This window comes from Silurus meridionalis, chromosome 13, assembly GCF_014805685.1.
Source record: "Silurus meridionalis isolate SWU-2019-XX chromosome 13, ASM1480568v1, whole genome shotgun sequence".
NCBI classification, from domain to species: domain Eukaryota; kingdom Metazoa; phylum Chordata; class Actinopteri; order Siluriformes; family Siluridae; genus Silurus; species Silurus meridionalis.
Window position 1 is genome coordinate 4,392,088 of NC_060896.1, and position 22,575 is coordinate 4,414,662.

General features: G+C 37.6%; 1 protein-coding gene across 1 annotated transcript; it reads left to right on the top strand.

Annotated features, from left to right (window-relative positions):
- The first annotated feature begins 2,502 nt into the window (after positions 1-2,502).
- On the top strand, positions 2,503-6,880 carry LOC124396001 (cytochrome P450 1A1). Its single transcript, XM_046864926.1, has 7 exons — positions 2,503-2,633; positions 3,140-4,019; positions 4,114-4,240; positions 4,367-4,456; positions 4,592-4,715; positions 5,277-5,363; positions 5,653-6,880. The coding sequence occupies exons 2-7, from the start codon at positions 3,180-3,182 to the stop codon at positions 6,008-6,010; spliced, it is 1,626 nt and encodes a 541-aa protein (XP_046720882.1). The 5' UTR covers positions 2,503-2,633; positions 3,140-3,179; the 3' UTR covers positions 6,011-6,880.
- Positions 6,881-22,575: the final 15,695 nt, after the last annotated feature.

Sequence of the window (22,575 nt, forward strand, 5' to 3'; positions counted from 1 at the left end):
TAATAATAATAATAATAATAATAATAATAATAATAATAAAGAGAATAAAAAGTTATATAATATAGTAATATTATCATTATTATTATTATTATAGCAGATGAAGAAAATTCAGAGTAAAGGAGATCATTTTTATAAAACAGGTGCCAAAATATTTTATTTTATTTATTTGTATACTTTATCTCTATATTTATTTTGTTTGGCACTATCTCAACTTTCTTTCATTCTTTGTGCCATTGCTGTATACAGATATCAAGCAGCACTGCCAAACCGCTCTTTCTGTCATTCTCTCTCTCTCTCTCTCTCTCTCTCTCTCTCTCTCTCTCTCTTCAGATGCCTTCGCGTGCGTGTGCACCTGTAGATCTCTTCAACTAGTTAAACATTGGCCAGGTTGCGTGAGAGCGCGTGAACCCGAGCGCTCCGCTTCCCGAGCGCGTGCGAGGGAGGGGAGGGTGAGGGTAGAAAAGGAGGAGTTGCCCTGTCCGGTCACGGAAGGGGGCGGGGCTAGGGGTGTTAGGGGTGGGATAAGAGGGCGTGGGGTTAACTGAGTTCACAGCTCACTCATCACCTGCTGCTGCTGCGCTGAGGGCGGAAATCCAGATCACTACTATACGCCTTAATGTGCTATCGTGTTGCGCAAGGGCTCTCGGGTAATTACTGCTTGTGTAATACATTTCCGAGGATTTGTAACAGCAATACTCAGAGAGTGCACTGCGGAAAGAGGCTGTGTCCATGCACCTCTCCATACCTATCAAACATGCAGTTATTATTCTTATCAAAGAAAACAAAAAAGATTCTCTCTTTTTTTACCTTCCTCAAATATTACAATATATTTAATAATAAAAATAATCAAATATCTATTATTTTTAATAAGCTTTTCAATTACAATAATAGCTCACCTTCAAATTCATGCCCTACATTATATGAGAAATGATATGACGTCATAATTTATTTGCAGTCTTCTGTATTTTATTGGGGAATTATTTTTTTCTTGGAATCAGTTTATTTCATCATCCTTGTATAAGCTTATGATTTTATATATATATATATATATATATATATATATATATATATATATATATATATATATATAGTTTTTTTTTTTTACTTATATTTAATTGATGTTTTATAGTTTGTTTTAGCAGCCATGATTACTCTGGAGCTCTTTGAGATTTTTTTATGAATAAAGCGTGGTATTGTTATTTTTATTGCATTATAAATTAAAAAATAAAACATTGTATAACATACAATATCATAGAATTAATAAAGAAAATACTATTATTATTATCATTAATATTATTATTATAATTATTGCTTCTGTGTTTTATTATTAATAATGTTAGTACCATATGTGTAATTATATTTACTATTATTATTGTTTTTGTCGTTGTAGTGGTGGTGGTAGTTGTTTTATATATATATATATATATATGTATATAATATTACTATTAGATTTTTCTGTGTGCGTGCATGAGGTTTTTGCACTGTGGTATGAAGAACGAAGGAAAGACATTTCACTCAGTGCATGTTATGTGTATTATATGCATGCAACAATAAAGATAATGAAATCTTATTGCTGCTAAAATTATTATTTATTTCTGTAGAATTATTTCTTGGTCAAAGCTGCATGCTTCCAGTGATCAGAGCTTCTATATTACAGCTTGCAGGGGATTTTAATGAAGGCTTCTTTAATGTCTGATCAAAGCTGTCTAACAAATAGGTTCCTAATTCCCAAACCCCTTTAAAGATCACAAAGCTCTCGTGCTTTAGAAGTCATTTTTATATATAGATGGAAAATAAATATGTGCATAGGTTTCATCTTTGAGTAAATTGAGTATATATATATATATATATATATATATATATATATATATATATATATATATATATATATATATATATAGTCTTGAGCAGAATGTTTATTGATTGTATTTTATTTTTATTATAATAAAATTATATTTATTTATTTTATTGTATTAGGGTCTTTGCTTTGAAGTGCGTTGTCCCGCCCCTCGCGTGCCTGATTGTTGGGGTCCGTGCAGGGGTTTGCGTGAGAATGCGGTGGGGGGCGGCGGCTCTGCGGGACAGCTCCTATACAATCTGTTCGGCCGCAGTCACGCGAAGGCGGCGGCGGTGCTCAGGGGAGTCACGCAAACAGGACTTTCACAACAGGACGAGCGCGTGCACTACTGCCATGATCCATAGAGTTCAATGGACATGATATAAAGCAACACGCTCGAATTGCATGCATCAACCATTTCTCCTTATTATATTCATGAAATAAATGCTTGTATTTATGCATTATGCATGCTTGCATAATTTTTATTATTATTATCAAACACCATAGAGTTATCAGCGGGTGAAATCATAAAGCGTGTTTTTATTTTTTTCCTCTCCCTCCCCTTCTCTTTCTTTAACCTCTTTCCTTGTGATCTCCTGCAATCTCCATTCAAGTGTAATTGCTGCTCTCGCACCTCAAACGCTCCGCCGACGTGACGTCACCGGGCGGCCGGCCAATCGGCGCACGAGCCCCTCTATAAAAACGTTTTGTATGCTTTGAGAGTTTCATAGAAGCAGAACAGATCTGAAAGATTTTGAAGAGCTGGACCTTACAAACTTGAGCTAGGGTCTGAAAGGTAAGTGTGCTTTAGGATAGTTTTACTATTATTATTATTATTATTATTATTATTATTATTATTATTATTATTGTCATTATTATTATTACTATTAAAAGCTAGTCAGCAGAGAAATAACGTTTGCATTGATTATTTTTTATCCTATTTTATTCTTGCGTGCATTTTTTTTTTTATAAATCTTTTATTTAAAAAAAAAAAAAGTTTATTCCTTACGTGGCACATATCCAAGTGCGCGCGCTCTCTATCCTCCGTCGGGCAAAACTGCGATAAATGCGCCTGTTTGATGAGAGCCGCGCGCGCTGCTCGGTCTTTAACTGATTGAGTGCTGTGCAGACTCTGATTAATGCATGACGCAATAATGCAATCTCTTCAGAACCTGAACATGCAGTTCTGCACAAAATAGACAATAGGCTTTAAATCAGTCAGAATGATATATTTGCAAAATGCCATTTTTTTCTCTGACACACATGCAATCTCTTTTTCCCACTGTCTCTTTCTCTGTGTAGAGTGTTTTCTGAGGTGTTTTGTCCCGGAGAAAAAAAAAAAATGGTGCTTGCAGAAATCCCATTTTTAGGTCCTATCTCGGTGTCGGAGAGTCTTGTGGCCATTATAACAATATGCACAGTGTATCTTCTCCTGTGGGTCTCTCGTACCAAAATTCCTGAGGGTCTGCGGCCACTTCCAGGGCCGAAACCTCTCCCTCTGATCGGAAACGTCCTGGAGTTGGGAAGCAACCCGCACCTGAGTCTGACAACCATGAGCAAACGATACGGCCCGGTTTTCCAAGTCCAGATAGGCACACGTCCTGTGGCAGTGCTGGGTGGGATTGAGGTGGTGCGCCAGGCCCTGATCAAGCAGGGTGAAGAGTTCGCCGGACGTCCTGACCTCTACAGCTTCCGCTTCATCAGCGGAGGGAAGAGCCTGGCATTCAGCTCCGACCAGGTGGGTGTATGGCGTACACGTCGCAAGCTGGCCCACAATGCTCTGCGCTCGTTCGCTACGATCAAGGGTCAGACCGCTGAGTACTCCTGCGCCCTGGAAGAGCACATCAGCAAAGAGGGGCTGTACCTGATCGAGAGACTGCACAGCGTAATGGAGGTTGACGGAGGATTCGACCCTTTTCGTCACATCGTGGTGTCCGTGGCCAACGTGATCTGTGGCATGTGCTTCGGCCGGCGCTACAGCCACGACGACGACGAGCTGGTCAACCTGGTAAACATGAGTGACGAGTTCAACCAAGTGGCGGGCAGCGGAAACCCAGCCGACTTCATTCCCTTTCTGCGTCTTCTGCCCAGCACGACCATGAAAAAGTTCCTGGAAATTAACGAGCGCTTCAATGTGTTCATGCACAAGATCGTCAAAGAGCATTACGACACATACGATAAGGTTGGTGCGCTCTTTCAGATACGTGTACCCCAGCAGTGTGATGAGATGCTGACAAAAATCCAGGATGTTCATGTTTTCTAAATTCTATTTACAGGACAACATCCGGGACATCACAGACTCGCTCATTGATCACTGTGAGGACAGGAAGTTGGACGAGAACTCCAATATCCAGGTGTCTGACGAGAAGATAGTAGGAATTGTGAATGATCTTTTCGGAGCCGGTGAGTAAAGCTTATCAACAGTTGATTGATTCAGCCATATTTAGGAGATAAACTCTACCAAATTGATCCAATAGCTTATTGTCAAGCGTCCCGCATGGCTCTGTACTCATCATCATATCTTTACAGGTTTTGACACAATCAGCACAGCTTTGTCCTGGTCTGTAGTTTACCTTGTGGCCTATCCTGAGATTCAAGAGCGACTACACAAAGAGCTGAGTAAGTCCAGTTAATATTTGTTAAGACAGACACTCCTGTTCTTCGAGTGAATGAACGCATATGATGAGTCATCAAATGAGACAAATTTAAGTCTGCCCTTTTTTTTACTTTGTCTCTTCTGCTTTTGTTGAACAGAGGAGAAGGTTGGAATGGACCGTATGCCAAGCCTGGAGGACAAAACAAACCTGATCTATCTCGAAGCTTTCATCATGGAGATTTTCCGTCATTCCTCCTTCCTTCCTTTCACCATCCCGCACTGGTATGTTGCTGAAATATATATATATATATATATATATATATATATATATATATATATATATATATATATATATATATATATATATATATATATACACACACACAGCAAATCCTGCCATTTAAGTCTGATAGTTATTGAGTCAAAAGTAAAAGATGATAGGGTTTATTATCAGAAATCATTATCAGATTATCAGAAATCAGTTACTGGTTCCATCCAGAAGATCCAAAAGAATCAAAACACTAACGATTGTTTTATTTACTTTATAGTGTATATATGTATATATGTATGTATAGATAGATAGACAGACAGACAGACAGACAGACAGACAGACAGACAGACAGACAGACAGACAGACAGACACTCAAAAGGACAACTTAAACTTCCTGACTCTAGAACTCAAATTCTAACACTGGAGACTCCTTCCAATTTGTAAAACACAGCTTTATTATATTAATAATTCTCGCTCACAGGACTAGTGTTAGAGCTGCTGAAACTGCGCAATCAGAACCAAGTGTACTATCCAGCTGAGACGTCATATTTATTAAATGTTTTCTTTTGCAGTACCACGAAAAGCACATCACTGAATGGATACTTTATTCCCAAAGACACATGTGTCTTCATTAACCAGTGGCAGATCAACCATGACCCGTAAGTTCAACCTTATTTTTTGGAGAAATCAAATAAGGAAATTGGCCTGTCTGGAATGTTTCTTATTGGGAGTTTCAGATTGATCATGTGGCCCGGAGTGTATATATTAAAATCTATTCTCTTGATTTTCTAGTCACTAATGTTGAACATTAGCAGTGAGCTTCTACACCAGCTTAGCATCAAATTTCAATTGTACAAATGTTTGTGCTGTTGCATGTCTTGGCAACTCGTGTATATATGAGACCGAATGGCGTCATAGAATATGATTTTATCGATTCCGATTTCACAGGGAGATTTGGAAAGAGCCTTCCTTGTTCAACCCCGACCGCTTCCTCAGTGCTGATGGCACTGAGCTCAACAAGATGGAAGCCGAGAAGGTGATGATCTTCGGCTTGGGCAAACGCCGGTGTGTTGGCGAAGTCATCGGCCGCTCTGAGGTCTTCCTGTTCCTCGCCATCCTCATCCAAAGGTTAAAGTTCAGCCCCATGCCAGGGCAGATGCCAGACATGACCCCTGAGTACGGCCTCACCATGAAGCACAAGCGCTGCCTATTGCGTTCCAAGCCATGGCCTGGTTTCGAAACTCCTTTAAAAGAGAAGCTCTCATTTAGTACAGTGACACAATCTAAATCACAGTGCTGTGGCTGAAATGTCTGACGCTTATCAGTCTTAAACGCAGTTCAAAATTTTCTCAGAATGTAGTCACCAAGCTGCCGGAAGAACAATTTATATGATATTGGTATAGACGCTGTGTTTATATCTAGTATTATAGGTATTTTGTATCACCTAGGAATTGAGTCGTGGCTAATTCCAGGCTGTACCTCAGGTACCATGCTGCAGTGGTTCTAAATCTGATTCTGTGTAACTTATTTTAGCACGAATCACAGACAGAACGAAAAGTGGCTGTTTCTCTGATTAAGCTTCATTAATATAGAAAAAATATATGCAGTATGTTTATTTTTTAAACATGTTCAGTACTACTGACTGTTTTCTTAGATGCTACGATATATATATATATATATATATATTCAGTATACAAAGAAATATATAAGGAGAATCTTTTTTTTTCCATGAACCATAGCATCAACTGCTTTGGTGAGCAACACTGAAGTTCGTTTCAAAAGGATATTTAAGCTTCATCCCAAAATGTGATCCACACGCTCATGTGCTGTATTACTGACCAGTCTTCTAATGTGCCTTGTCTTCTGTTCGGACGCTATGCTGAAGTTTTGTATTGAGTTAATTTAGCGATTTATCTCAGAGATATTGCTTTCGAAATAGGTAGAACCGATAAGCCGCTGGTTTTAATTTGTATATGTGTGTATATGTGTGTGTGTGTGTGTCTGTGTGTTGGAAAAATGAAGGAATTGAATTTATATATAGTTGTAACTTTCTGAAGTAGGAAATGAAATTCATTATAATAATTATGCTTTTTTTTTGTACTCTTGCTGTTGCGTGGTTTTGCCACTCTTGGATTCATTGGCTAAAATAAAAACTAAGAGATGAATTTATAACCAATCACCTGTCTGTGTTTTTACTTAAAAAATGTTAGTTTGTATCATGGATTACAATAAATGAGTAAGTGAGAACCTAAAAAGACAATTCATTAATAATAAACCTGGTGCTACACTAAACAACATAGAGCTACAACACACAACATAAAGCTATTTAAAGTGCAATCGAGTGTCAACAGTGCAGACAAAAAACAGTAAAGACAGACACCACAAGACAGTGTGGGACATATACACAACACGAGATAGCGCCAACATCTAAATATACGCTATGTATCATCTAAATATACAGTACTGTGCAAAGAAAACTATAAAGACTATAACTGAGAGTATATGTAATCAAACACAATGCAGTGAAAAACCGCAGTCGAGAGGTGCAAAAAACAGCATGTAAACAGTATAATATAGATGAGTATAAATAATAAATGAATCGGATGAGCCGCTGTGGCGACCCCTAATGGGAGGAAGGAGAAGTTAAATAATAAATGGATGGTGGTGGAATGGATTGAGATGAGTAATGAGTGTGTGATGAGTTCAGGTTGTACAGTTCAGTAACACACAGTTGAGTGTGTGTGTGTGTGTGTGTGTGTGTGTGTGTGTGTGTGTGTGTGTGTGTGTGTGTGTGTGTGTGTGAGTTTCACTTCAGTTCTGTGTATTGAGGAGCCTGATGGCTTGCGGGAAAAAGCTGTTGCACAGTCTGGATGTGACGGCCCGAATGCGTCGGAACCACTTTCCTGATGGTAGGAGGGTGACGAGAGTGTGTGTGACGGGTGTATGGGGTCGTCCACAATGCTGTGTGCTTTGCGGTTGCAGTGTGTGGTGTAAATGTCCACGATAGAGAGGAGAGAGACTCTGATGATCTTCTCAGCTGTCCTCACTATCCTTTGTAGGGTCTTGCAATCAGAGACGGTGCAGTTCCCAAACCAGACAGTGATGCAGCTGCTTAAGATGCTCTCAATGGTCCCTCTGTAGAACATGATCAGGATGGGGGGAGGGAGATGGGCTTTCCTCAGCCTTCTCAGAAGGTAGAGACGCTGCTGGGCTTTCTTGGTGATGGAGCTGGTGTTGAGTGACCAGGTGAGGTTGTCCGCCAGATGAACACCAAGGAATTTGGTGCTCTTGATGATCTCCACTGAGGATCCATTGATGATCAGTGGAGAATAGAGAGTTATGGGAAAACAAAGTGGTAGAACGAATCAGAGCTGCTCTTACAGTAGCATCCCAAATAGTTTCCTCTACTAGCACTAATTCTTTATTAAACTAAATCAAACCAATTCTTGTTGTCGCCGATTTTTAGTTAAGTCTAGCTAAGTGACTAGTTGAGTGTTGAGTGTTTGGCCCAAAGCATAGGATTTTGCATCATCAAGCTATTTGTGACTTGGGAGATGAAGTCATCCTGAGAGAGACCACACCTAGGTGGATATAAGTGATTAGTCTGAAGAACTGTGTATTTCTGTGCTGTAATAAGTTCCTACTAGAAGACAAGAGGAGACAAAAGGACATGTCACACACACACACACACACACACACACACACACACACACACACACACACACAAAGGCTCAGTTTTTATCAACTTTGTTTGAGCCACTTACTCAAACAAAGCGACTACAATAGAGTCAATTCAGAATCAGCTGACTCAGTTTCTTAATCTTAAATGGTCCTGCAATGGTTTATGTAAAAATACAAAAGTATTTGCTTTCAAATGTACTTAATTATTCAAACTACAATGATTTAAACAATTATCATGTTTAATCACAAGACTATTTACTTAATCGAGTAATTTTATGTGAAAAGACTCGAATGGTACTCTCAGCACACTGATCTATTAAAAGAATGATATTAATGAGTCAAACACTGATTGATATTTATTACAAGTCAAGTCAAGAGTCAAGAAGCTTTTATTGTCATTTCAACCATATATAGCTGACGCATTACACCGTGAAACGTTCCTCCTGAACCTTGGTGCTACATACAACAACAATCACAGAAAACAGAAAACACAGGGCTCAGGACTACGGACGAAAAACAGAAATGATCATGACACATCACAATCACAAATGACACAATGATCATGAGTTCAAAACATTAGAAGTCAGAGTTAAAAGTCAGGAGTTCACTGATTGCTTTTTAAATGTTCTGCTTGCTGTTGAACTGATGCTGAACTGTATGTTGGTGATCAGTAGATTCCACCAAGCGCCAATCAAAACGAGTTTAAAACAAAGCGAGCTCTCGACCCTGATTGGTGGATCGCTGTGGGTTTGACCAGTTAAGTTTTTATCCACTCATAAATAAAAAGGAACGACTGATTTCACAAAATTTAGTGAGAGTTAAAGTCTCCCCAAATGGAAATACTTCAGTAAAGTACAGATACGTGAAAGAGCTACAAATTACATTTACTTCATTACTGTCCACCACTGAAAAGAATAACGTTGTAAGTGCAAATAGCAAAAGAAGGTTCTCAACAATCAAGAAAGATCCAGTTGAGGTGGTTTAGGTTGAGTTTGGTGGTAGAATTTTGGTCCAGTTTCAAGAATGTTTCTGTATTGACTTGCTGGAATTTAGTCTTATATTTGTCTCAGTCTGAGCAATCTGGCTAAATATGGTCATGGTCTTGGACTGAGAGTTTGTATAAATAATGTTCTGTGGTAACTTAATTGTATTTCTGTTGTGGCCCAAACAATTCTGCACGAAATCTTTTTCAAGAGAATGTGCAATTGTTATGTCTGGCCTATATAAAATTAAATTAAATGCTTGGCTTCAGAACAGATTTCATGGTTTGGATTCGATCTTGACTTGGCTTCGATGTCCTAAGCCTCAGATTTAACTCGATCTTGGACTTCTAGGAGAAAGAACGATGACAATTTTTAACTACAAACCTTCTATAAGGTGCCTCTTGTTTGCTCTAGACCTTAGAGCTGGCTTGTGAAGAATCTAAATCTTGTCTTGGGAATATTTGGGGGTCTCCATGAGGATCGATAACCTCTGGTTTAGATGGAGAATTCTGGATTAATTTTCTTAACTTGCTGTTCAACATGTAAAAATGGAAAGAACATGAATGAAACAAAAAAAAAAAACCTTGCTTGATTTCTGTAAGCCCAATGTGAGAACTGTCACATTGTTTGTTTTATCATTAGGCCATGAATGTAAGACAGGAGTAAATTGTTATCACTATTATGCTCTTATGAACACACAAAGATGTTTATTAGCAGATTCAGAGCGCAGCCATTCAGGCCCTCACATGTACAAAGCCACAAGCCAAAATCATAATACCATGACAAGTAATAACAGTGTGAATTAGGGCACGGTTGCGTCACGTTTTGGCCGTGGCGCGTATCCGTGCGGTTTCATGCTATTAATTTGTTGAAGGGGACGTTGTTGATCCAGCAGACTTTAAGCCCACAGAATCACAATGCTTTATGGGAGGCTGAAAGCACACAGATTCACCATGTAATCTGTATATTCAAACAGTTGCAGTGTGCTGCCAGTGTCTTGTGTTTACATAACATAATTGCTGTGTACTCAGCTTGCACAGACGTATACACACACACACACACACACACACGCACATGGATCCTCTCACGATCGAAGCATTACGACCCGATGCATTCTCTTGTTGAACTTTTGCTTGTGACATGAATGGTAGAAATGTGAAACCATGTAGATCACTGTCACTCCTAAGTCCTGCACTGATCCCAAGTGCTTGCACTTTTGTCAGAAGATAAGTGGCTTTGTCAGGACTGAAGGTACATGTTGTGCTTTAAACATCCTAATCCTGCACCAGCACCTAATACAGGTCTGTCACAGGTCTAATACAGGTCTGATTTCATTTCAGAAAAGACCTCATAATGTCACCAGGAAATGATTATATGATTCACACTGAACTGTGAGAGACTCCATATTATACATTATATTTCACATTTCCACTTGTAGACCATATGTGTTTATTTATTTATTTATGTTGTAGTGTTTTTTTGTATTACACTTTATGTGTATAATATGGTTTTAAAGATTTTTTTTTTACACATGATTAATTTATTTTAATGTGATTTTTGTACATCTATTTTTGCATTCTTTCTTAAACATGTATTCATTTATTTTTATTAGATTTTTAGAATATATTGAATATAGAATATTTTGGCTTTTTTTTTTTTTTACCCATTGTTAATAAATTTTTATGCGATTTATTTACATCATTTCTTTTACACATTTATTTGAGTTATTATCTGATTTGACCAGTCACTTGAGTTGAAAGTTTCTGGGTCTCTGGTTAGAAAGGTTTTTATCTATATTTCTTTACAGCTGCTCTGTGGCACAGTGTGCTGTGTAACATACAGTATACAGTGTGTTGTAGTGTGCTAGATCTAAATGATATAAGCTTAGTTTTTTTTTATTCTGGGATTAAAAACATGCAAAATAATTTAATTTCATGAATGTATTAATTTAATTAAAATAAAAACTACATAAAATAAATTTAAATCTGACAAAAAAATACTGCAATTTTCAAAGTAATATTTATGTGTTTGTAATTGATTGATGATTGAGTGTAATCATATAAAAGGAAAAATCAGATATCTTCTAATCCTCCAATGGGTTCTGTCTGTGGAAGGTTCAAGAGTAGAACCCTGTATGGCTTTGATAATAAATAAATAAATAAATAAATAAATAAATAAATAAATAAATAAATAAATACCTAATTAATAATTACTGCACATAATAAAATACACAAATACTGTAATAAATATTACCTGGACTAATATGAAAAAGTTACACGACTACATATTTGTGTCATGACCTCTTCCCTACTCTAAACAGACACAAGTATTGGGGCATCTAAATTTTTCCATGGCAGTGAAGTGGCCTGCTATGGAGCACTGACCTCAATCCTACTGAACACATTTGGAATGAATTGGAACACTGACCACACCTCAGGCCTCCTCACCTGCATCAGTACCTGACTAACACCATTGTGGTTGGAAATGGAGGTTATTATAACAGCAAAAGGGGACTAAATGTGGAATGGAATTCAAAACCCACATAACAATTTTGTGGTCTACAAACCTTTGGCGTTATAGTCCAAGTCGTCTCTAGAATCATTTCTGTACCTGTTTAACACTTTTGTAAATGTGCTCTTTCATGAATCTATCAGTACAGAGTTTGGCATCAGCTATTCTAAAATCCCTCCAGGCCGTTGTATTTCCCATTAGGTCATTATATTTCACAGCTCGTGAGAGTGTGCTAATTGAAGCGCTGAAAGAAATAACTGCCTTTATTTATTCAGTAGGTCTGCGCTCGGGTCTGTTATCGCATTGTGGAGCCTCGCCACGGTGCTATCAGGGGTTGCTGTTGGCATTTCCTCCTCGGGGCTGATAGCAGGGCAGAAATGGCGTCCGTGACATTCCCATAGCGTGCTAACTGCCTATAGTGAAGTTCCTCTTTGTGCTGAGTGTGTGTATGTGTGACTAAGATCAATAAACACTCCTCCTCACGCTGGGTCCATTTCTAAAAAGGGAGGTTATGCAAGGACCGAGGTTATGCGCCTCTGTGCCGTGCCCCTCCATGTCCTCTCTGTCTCTCTGTCTTTTCCTGGACAGGAAACCGACCCCCCCTTTCCCTCCTCAACACCCCAGCACACACACACAGGAAGTTCAGCGAGTCCCAGCGAGCCAAAGCAAGCAGGTCATATCGATTGTGGCAGCAGTGTTTACCTTGTGGCTTTTTTATAATTCTAATCTACAGCCACTTGGCCGGACGCCAAAGGGCTCCGCTCTGCGCCGGGCCGTGGTGCCGAGCGCAGGGGCCGTTCCTCGGGTTTCACACGCAATGCCAAGCCCCACACACACACACACACACACACACACATACGTATGCGTGTTTGTGTTTGCGTGTGAGCGAAGGACCTATCAAGGACGCTTATCTCAAGAAATTATCTGACACTGATCTTTCCGTGAGAGCTAAGGACAGTTTCTTTTTTTTTTTGGCCTTCACAAAATATTTCTGACAGTTTTATTACTAGAAGAAGAGATACTTATGGTTAGGTCATAAAAATGTCATCTCGCTCACTCGATTATTTAAACCTACCTCCCACGGTTTCTAGTCAAAAGTTTATACAAGTTGCCATGTTTGGGCTTTGGTGCCGTATTAATCTGTGTACTTCCTTCCTGTTAATGAGAGCTGTGTGACAGGGAGGAGCTGGAGATGAATGACAGAGTTTTTCATCTGTCATTCTAATTCTCTCTGTGTGTGTGTGTGTGTGTGTGTGTGTGTGTGTGTGTGTGTGTGTGTGTGTGTGTGTGTGATGGGATGTGTGAGAACATTTCCCCTCTAGCCTGATCAGCTGTCACTGTCACCTGCACAGCTTGTTTTGAAATTGCAGCACGTTTGTGTGTGTGTGTGTGTGTGTGTGTGTGTGTGTGTGTGTGTGTGTGTGTGTGTATGTGAGACTGTATGCTTCTGTGTGAATGAAGTTCACAGGTTTCTTAAGAATTAAGTGTGTGAAAAGGCAACCTGTGACACTGTGACACTGTGGCAATACAGTAATTGTTGGTTGCCTGCCTTATACAAACAATAGGGAGAGATATAATGTATGCTCATTTCGACTGGCAGAAAAACTGTGTATTGTGTCAGGAAAGGCCTTTGTGCGAGTGTCAGGTCCTGACTGACACACTGCTGACATTTTCAGGTCAACACTTCTTCAAAAGGACGTGCAGCAACACCTGAGGATAAAAAATGCATTTATCAACACAGAAGACTCAATGTTTTATTATTATTATTATTATTATTATTATTATTATTATTATTATTATTATTTGCTGGACTAAACACTACCTGAATCATGACTTGATTATAAGAACCATGTTCTATTTAACTATCTGTTTTTGTCCATAAATATAAACTATTATTACATTATTATTAATTTTACACAGGAGTTTCTATTCCATCAGATTACAGCCGTCACATGATGTTTTGCCATAAGGACCTGCCATAAGGCCTTCAGAAATTAACAACATGAGCTTTTGTTGGTTTCATATCCATGTTGGAGGAGAAGCAGGTGGTAACAGGTTGTAGCTCAGTGGTTAAGGCATTGTACTTTGGATAGGAAGGTCACAGGTTCAAATCCCTCCACCACCAAGATGCCCTTAAACAAGGTCCTAAAGCCTGCCCTCCTCAGTTGTAATTCGCTCTGGTTAGGGGGCGTCTGCCTGCTGTTGAAGCTATTGTTGTAACCAGATTTCAAGTTGGTCACTCTGGGTCCATCTAGCAGGCATATAAGAATTGTGCAAGGCAGAGCTCGCAAACTGCATCTGTAGCAAACTGCACAAGCTCAAATATATTCGTGTGGATTTAAAAGCTGTTTATTTTTGTCATTTCACAACGAATGAGTGATTTGTTCACAGATACAATCACAAGGACATCTACAAGAACTTTTCAAGAGAAGTTTTGTGGACATTGTGAAGAAAGTTTAGCCAAAACAATTGAAATTAGATGTTAAGCTTTTTAACGATCCGTTTATACTTTTGCGATTTTTCCCATAGAATTTGCACAAAAACACAAATTTGCCTTTATTTCAAATCCCCAGGATAAGTGTAATGTACAGAAAAAAAATTGACAAAATTGCACAAAAAAACCTGGGGTCATTTTATGAGGTAAATGTTGATGCTTATATTAGGGATGATGTATGGGGGTGGTGTAGCTGCGGTTCCAGTGAAAGGAGACTTGTGCTCACTGGGATTCTTGCTTTAGTAATACCATTCATTCTCGCTGTATGAGCTCTGTTATACTGCATTTCTGTATAACATTAATGGTTTCTATTGCTATAGCATCATAATGATTGTATTAAGAGATTAATTGATTTAAATAGGACACCTCTGAAGGTCTAGATGTAAAATACACTGATGAGTAGTAGAAGTAGTAGTAATCATAGTAGTAGTAGTATTTTTATTTTTATTTTTATTATTATTATTATTATTATTATTATTATTATTATTATTTAATAAACCACACCTACTGGAATGAATTTGCATTATTTGTGTTTTTGTCTCACACTCTGCTGCTACTTATTTATCATTCTAGCATTATGCATAAATAATTTTGCATACCACAGCGTTAAATCAAATCCAGTCAATCAAAATATATATTTTTATAACGCAGCTCTGACATTAGTTCCATCTGCAAGAATTGCGCAATGAAGTTTTCCTGGTAATATGACAAGACTTTTTTATTTGCTTAAATATTTCAAGAGGAAGAAAAAAGCACTAGCCTGGAGATGTTTATAGCTGCTATAACATAAATTATATAAACAATGGGTTTTTTATGGGGAAAAAATCTGATGGCGAGTTGCTGTGATATAAATAATAGGAATGAAACACACCAGGAGCATCATGCTTTGAGTAGAAAATAGCAGTAATAGCCTAAAAACAAGTGCCTTATTTCTTACACAAACAATGCACTCAATGAAATTTCCCTTGGTGTTTTATTATATTTAATTATAATTTTACATATGAAATTCTGCCAAAGTCTGAAATTGGTCTTATGACTGACTCTCAGATCTCTTGCTTGGATTAGAAAGGAGCACTCCCTGTATTAAAGAACAGTACATCTGAATTCAACAGTAATTCACAGTTCTGAACAAAAGGTGTTGATTCATATCCAATAACAGCGGCTTCTGCACAAATTCTGGCAGCATGAATAAGATTATTATAACATTATGACATTATAATATTATGACCGGTGAGTTAATAACACTGATTATCTCTTCATCATGGTGCCTGTTGGTGGGTGAGTAGCAGCAAGTGAACATTTTGTCCTCAAAGTTGATGTTAGAAGCAGGAAAACCGACAAGGACCAAATTGTGGTGGATAGACAAAAGGGTCAAAGCATCTCCAAATCTGCAGCTGTTGGGATGTTCCCGATCTGCTGTAGTCAGTATCTATTAGGGGTGTAACGGTACACAAACATCACGGTACGTACCTCGGATTTTAATTTACGGATCCGTTCAATTTTGGTATAGTTAGAGGGAAGAAATGCAAAACATAAAACCGCTTGTCATTTCTTTATTAATGCAGTTTATTATTATTTTAGTTTCAATTTGTGATCATCAACATTTTAACAGTTTACATTTGTAAAACAATTAAAATAAAATACCTGCTTGGATAAATAATGTATTAAATAATATTTTTTAATATTTTATAAAAAATAAAACAACTCTAATTAATACTGTACAATACATATTTCAATATATGGATTAAATTGAGTAATCAATTAAATCGGAACTAATAACATTGATTAAATAAAATTAAATAAAAAGAAACATTTTATAATTTACATTTGTTAGACCCTATTTGTATAATAAAGGTGTGTGTGTGTGTGTGTGTGTGTGTGTGTGTGTGTGTGTGTGTGTGTGTGTATGTTTATTACTATTATTATTTTCTAAAGATATGATCTACTTAACTGTTCTACATATTTCAGCATACTTTAAAAAATGTCTTCCTTTCATCCTTCATTCATTAACTCCCTCGATATGCGGAATTGTTGGGAATTTTCCTGAAAAATTCTTGAAACAGGACATATCGCTATGGATTCTTTAGCTTTTTAATGCATATTTCTGGTACAGAATGAATAGCCACAGTGACATTGTGCTAACTGTAGTTTCATTTTTAATTAGTTTTTTTGGCATTGTTGTGTATGTTTTGAAGTTTAATAATAATTTTTAAAAAATGCACTCAAAGTGCAAGGCAAAGATTAAACAAACTTGCGGTCCGCCACTTAATACATTCCTGAGGGAACTCAGATTTCAACTATGTTCCGCACGTAAAAAGGATTGCATGCAGGCTCATTGAGGCACGTATGGAGCGCAGGCTGGTCCGTGTCTTTTGATTCAACAGACGAGCTCCTGTATCTCAAATTGCTGAAAAAGTTGTTAATGATCGACAGGTCACGACTGTTTTGGCAGAAAAAGGGGGACCAACGCAATATTAGACAGGTGGTCATAATGTTATGGTGTGTATGTTGAGGCAAGAAAGAGCAATGAGAGGCTGATGAAGAAACGGCTATATAATTATACAGTAGCTGCTGTAATGTCAGTGATAACAGGAATTACATTTCACGGAACATTAAAACAATCAGTTGAAATGTTGAGCTTCAGGATCTTGGGTTTGAGGGTTTCTTGAAGGTTCTCCAGTTCCCTTCCACTTATTTTTTTTGTTTGAATAAGTGTACGAATATGTCTGTGTGACGATAAAGCGCTCGCTGAATATGCATGAGCTGTTTCCTCAGTGCCACTGGAACCCCTCATGTTCTCCGTAGGAAACCTAGTGTGTATCGATAGCACAAAAAGTCCACTTTTAAGGTTTTAATCATGCATTGAGGAAGGCTCGAGGTGACGCCTTATAATAATGGAGAATGAAAGCACAGGGGCATCAAAAAGGTATTTAAGGATAACATTATGCATGCATAGAATACCTTATATATTATATTATTTTTACATTTTGAAGTTAGCCATCCAAAGTCACCTAAAATGCACTTTTTCTTTCAACATTAGTTGGATATCGTGAAAGACAGTGCTTGTTTCTGTTTCTTTTCTTATGGCATGATTGAAATTTACTTGAAGTGAAACATCAACTCACCTCACCTCACCTCACCCCCACGTCCCCCTCCTTAACTCATTTCCTTACAAATTTCTCATGAGAACAAGTTAGCGTGCTCTCGCTGGAAAAAATCTTGCTTTCGGAAATGCAGGAAAAACCCAAAAGTGATGTTTTTCCCCTTGCAAGGTTTTTGGTCGGATCACGTTTTCTACGCAAAATGAAAGAGGAGATGCGATAAAAAAGGGTGTAATTGTCACACTCAGGTGTTGGCAAGCAGCGCAGTGTACAGTAAATCGGAGGGTTTTTCCGGTTGTAATGCACCTGACTCTGCTTAATAATCAGCCGACACGATCTGACCCACTGTGGTAAGAAGCCACTCTTTGAAGGAACTCGACACTGGAAACCAAATGTTCCTCACTCTCACACACTCTCTCACACACACCTGAAGGCTGTTCATTGATTGAGTTGCTTTGATTTGAGCAGGTTGTGATTAGTCAGTGATTGATTAACAGGATGATATTAATACATGAGGTGTGTGTGTGTGTGTGTGTGTGTGTGTGTGTGTGTGTGTGTGTGTGTGTGTGTAAATACACACTCTTCATGCAGCAGAGTTGCATTTTCTCTCGCGTGAGAGTGCAGGGCGGCTGGCTGTGACAGGAGCACTCGCGTGTGACTGCTCTCTCTCTCTCGCTCTCTGCGGTAGCGTGAGAGCTCAGCACACATGGGGTTGAACACCAGGTTTTTCCAGTTTTTTTTTTTTTGTTCTCCACTTTGCTTCTTCTTTACTTTTGCTTTGTTTGAGAACCCATCCGTACACGGGACCGTATCTCAAATCCGCACGGGATCCATTGGCGTTCTGATTATTAGTAACGCAGCATCGTGTGGAGGAAATTCGAAATTGGTGCACAGGCCATATTTTGTTAAAAGGGAATGCACAAGAACAGTATGGCCTTCAATAATGTTTTTGTTCATCATGTACTGATACTGTATGTACCTCAATGGTCTCATAGTTGCCACATAGGTCCTTGCATATATGCATTCTGTCACTAAACTTAGAATAGCTTTTATACACATCTCGGTGTGTGACTGATATTCCCAAATCCATATTAAAGAGACTGAAAAAGTATGAGTGAGATGAGTTTTTAAGTTGTTGCTAATTCAAACAAGCAATAAAAGCGTTTAGCAATGTATATAATCTCAGAGACTGTTTCAAGTTTCAGGTGAATTAAAATTATGTACATCGATCAGACATAACATTATGACCACCTGCCTAATACTGTGTTGTTCCAGTTTTAATGCCAAAACAGTCGTGACCCATCGAGCATCAACAGCATGAACTTCTTTAGCAATTTGAGCTACAGGAGCTCGTCTGTTGGACCAGCCTTCGTTTCCCACGTGCATCAATGAGCCTCAACCGCCCACGACCCTGTCACTGGTTCACCACTGTTCCTTCCTTGGAGTACTTTTGATAGACACTGACCACTGCATACCAGGAACATCCTACAAGAGCTGCAGTTTTGGAGATGCTCTGACCCAGACGTCTAGCCACTCACCCAAGTGTCCATTTTTCCTGCTTCGAACACGTCAACTTTGAGTTGTCCTTTGCAAAATGTCACCTGCTGCCTAATAAATAAATCATGTGCCATGAAGAAAAGATAATCAGTGTTATTCACTTCACTGGTCATAATGTTATGATGTCATAATGCTATGCCTGATCAGTGATATTTATATTTATATATGTGATTTCCTTTAAAGTTGTATGTTTCTGAAAGAAACATACAACTTTACGCTTCTCTCTAAAAAACAGCCAAGTTCCTGGAGGTGTGGCTGTGGGCGGAGCTTAGGAGTCACAAGCACGCACAACTTTTGTGGAGCGATCGCCTTCGAGCTGTGACATCGCTATTTATAAAACAGCAACAAAAACATTATAGTTTTAAATAAACTATAGCGAACGATCCAGCCGTGCCCATCTGATCCAGAATTGGATCCCGAGTCTGAAACTGAACATCAAGAACAACAGCAGCAACAATGACTAGAGCAGGACGTGTCCATATGGTAAGAACAAGGTCCTCCTACCCTCCCATCCATAAACACACTTCTGATAGGTGTGCTCTTGCTTTTGTTCTGGTTGCTGGGCAACAGAACTTCTGGGAGAAATACCCATACATGGAATTACACGTCCATACGTCCAAATCTTTTAAAACTTTGACCATGTTTAGCATGAGAATCTAACTCTCTTATTTACAATAATGCACTTGGAAAGACCTGGGCATTTTACTGCCCGCAGGCCACATCCAGCCCCCTGACTACCCTTGACCGGCCTCTACCTGTAATGATGATGTAACAGCGACGCCTATTAATTTTTGATCGGTGCACAAAATACAATTACTATGGTTTTTTCTTGTTTTTTTCAAATTAACGTCATTAGTGCGCTTATGCACATCAGCGAATGTGTTGGACAGCTTCCAAGAAATCAGCTTTTAGCCCTCAAAAATGTCAAAGAATGCAGAGATATCCAGATCCAAATCCAGATACAGATCCTCTCTCAGTTAAGGATTATTTTCGCATATCCACCGTAAATATTCAACCTGACTTCAGTGCACAAGTTCAAGCCCAAAACAGGTTAGATTTGTCTCACTGAACACAAAACGAACCGAAGTAAACCAAAAAAAACCACTGGGTGCACTTATTTCTTTTTTTGCATAAATTAATGTGATGTTTGTCTTTAACAACTAGTTAATAAAGTTATGATGCTATTTTTTAAAATGCTATAACAAAGGCCAATTTTCTAAATTGTTTTTTATAAATATTCCTTAAATAGTGCAATAATTATGAGCACCACACATGTTTGATGTACTGTTTGATTGACTGTGTGACATATTTGGTTCACTGTTCTTTATCAATGTGATAATAGCTGATGCTGCAATTTTTTTTTAGGGTATGATGCTCATTTTTAAACACCGCAAAAAATTAATATTTTCTAAACTATTTTTGTGAATATTCATTAAATATATACTGTACATAATTATATTTTCCGCAATTTCTCACTGTAATGTTTTATTTACAGTTTCTTATATTGGAATATCATATATATATGAACTTAATTACATATTTAAGTATATATTATATATATTTTCCGGCCCACTAAAGCTATTCAGATTTCTCATGTGGCCCTTTTGGAAATATAATTGCCCACCCCTGCACTAGAGCAACTTTTTACCCAAAGGAACATCTCTGGTGGATAATCAGGCTGATAAAACTGCGGTGATGTTTTTTTGTAAGGAGACATTATATTTATTTAATTTATGAAAGGAGTCTCTAGTGCCAGTTTCTAGTTCTGTTTCTTGGTCACATGATAATGCAGAATATTTTTTTCAAATTCTTATTAATATTATATGTTAAGTTGAGAAAGAACAAGAACCTCATTTGGAAACTAACTAATGGCAAGTTGCTGATTATCTTAAAATTCATGGGAATCCGCGGCAGGACGAATGTTCGGGAACATTAGGAATAACGTTTTAAACTATGTTTTCACTAACAAAAATTATTTTTAAAACACATTATTTTATTAAAGTGACATAATGTTTAGATGAATTTACTAAGGTACAATGGGGGCTGCAGGGTGCATCCAAAATTTGCAGATTTTCTTAGAACGTAACCCTTCACGAGTTCCAGGGGATCACTGTATAGCGATACAGTAGCTGCTATAAGGTAAGTGATAACAGGAACTAGATTTCAAAATAAATGCTGCAGTATAAAAGGAATGAAACACTTATGTATGTGTATATATATATATATATATATATATATATATATATATATATATATATATATATATATATATATATACACATACATAAGTGTTTCATTCCTTTTATACTGCAGCATTTTTTATTGGTTCAAAAAAGCATCATACTTCCTGTCTATTAATAATTTTAATGTTGCATGAAATCTAGTTCCTGTTATCACTTACCTTATAGCAGCTACTGTATCGCTAATCAGTATATATAGCGTATATATATATATATATATATATATATATATATGCTGTTAATTGGGCGAGATTTTATTTCTTATTGAATTTTGCTTCACGTCGTGCTGTAGTACAACACCCTGACGTTGATTATTTATGAGAACAGCACACTTTTTAAGCATCTTAATTCTTACTAATTGCCCCATTGTTGCTCTTTGTTCTGGAACAGGAGGCTTCACACCATGTTGCATGGGATATAAAGTCTTTTGTCTGATTTCCAGAGGAAAATTTTTGCTAAATATTGTTTATATTTATTTCTATATCTTCTATATTTCAATATTAACACTATTTAAGTTTAACAAAACTAAATTTTATAGAAAGTGATGTGTAATTCACATGTTACTGTAAGTTTGTTTGAGGCGGTGTCGTTCTCAGTGATGGCCTTGAGTCAGCTACATTAATTAAATGACTCATTTCAAAATTCAAAGCTGGATTTTCCCAGAGAAACTAAAACTAAAACAAAAGTGTACTTGTGGTTTTGGATGACCCTTTTTTTTATCTTAACATCATGCTGGATAAACCAACTTCTGCAACACTACCCTTAACCACCACCACCACTACTGTCTCTCAGAAAAACCATCTTTGCTAATTTTGTTTAAAATTATATTAATTTTGAAACTGATTGAAACTGATATTTTCAAGTGTACCTGTACTGGTGTAGACAGGTTATAATTCTACATATTGACTGCTAATTAATGATTTTTCAAATATTAATTAGCCTGCAACAACCCTATTGAACATCTTGGAGATTAACTGAACCACTGACTGCACCCCAGGCCTCCTCAACTCACCTACATTAGAACCTGACTTAATTACTTTCGGGCCTTTTGTGGATGAACGATAACAAATCTTCCGAAGCACACTCCAAAATCTACAGAAAAAACTTTCCAAAAGATTGGAGATTATTACAAAAACAAATAGGGACTAATTGTGGTAGGTTATGGTAAGGTATGGTATGGTATTGTAGGATATCGTATGGCACGAATGGTCAGATGTCCAAAAACTTGCAAAAGTTGCCATATAGTGTCGGTTGCATTTTTACACATGTTTAACATCTTTGTACTGTATAGAGTATGCTGAATT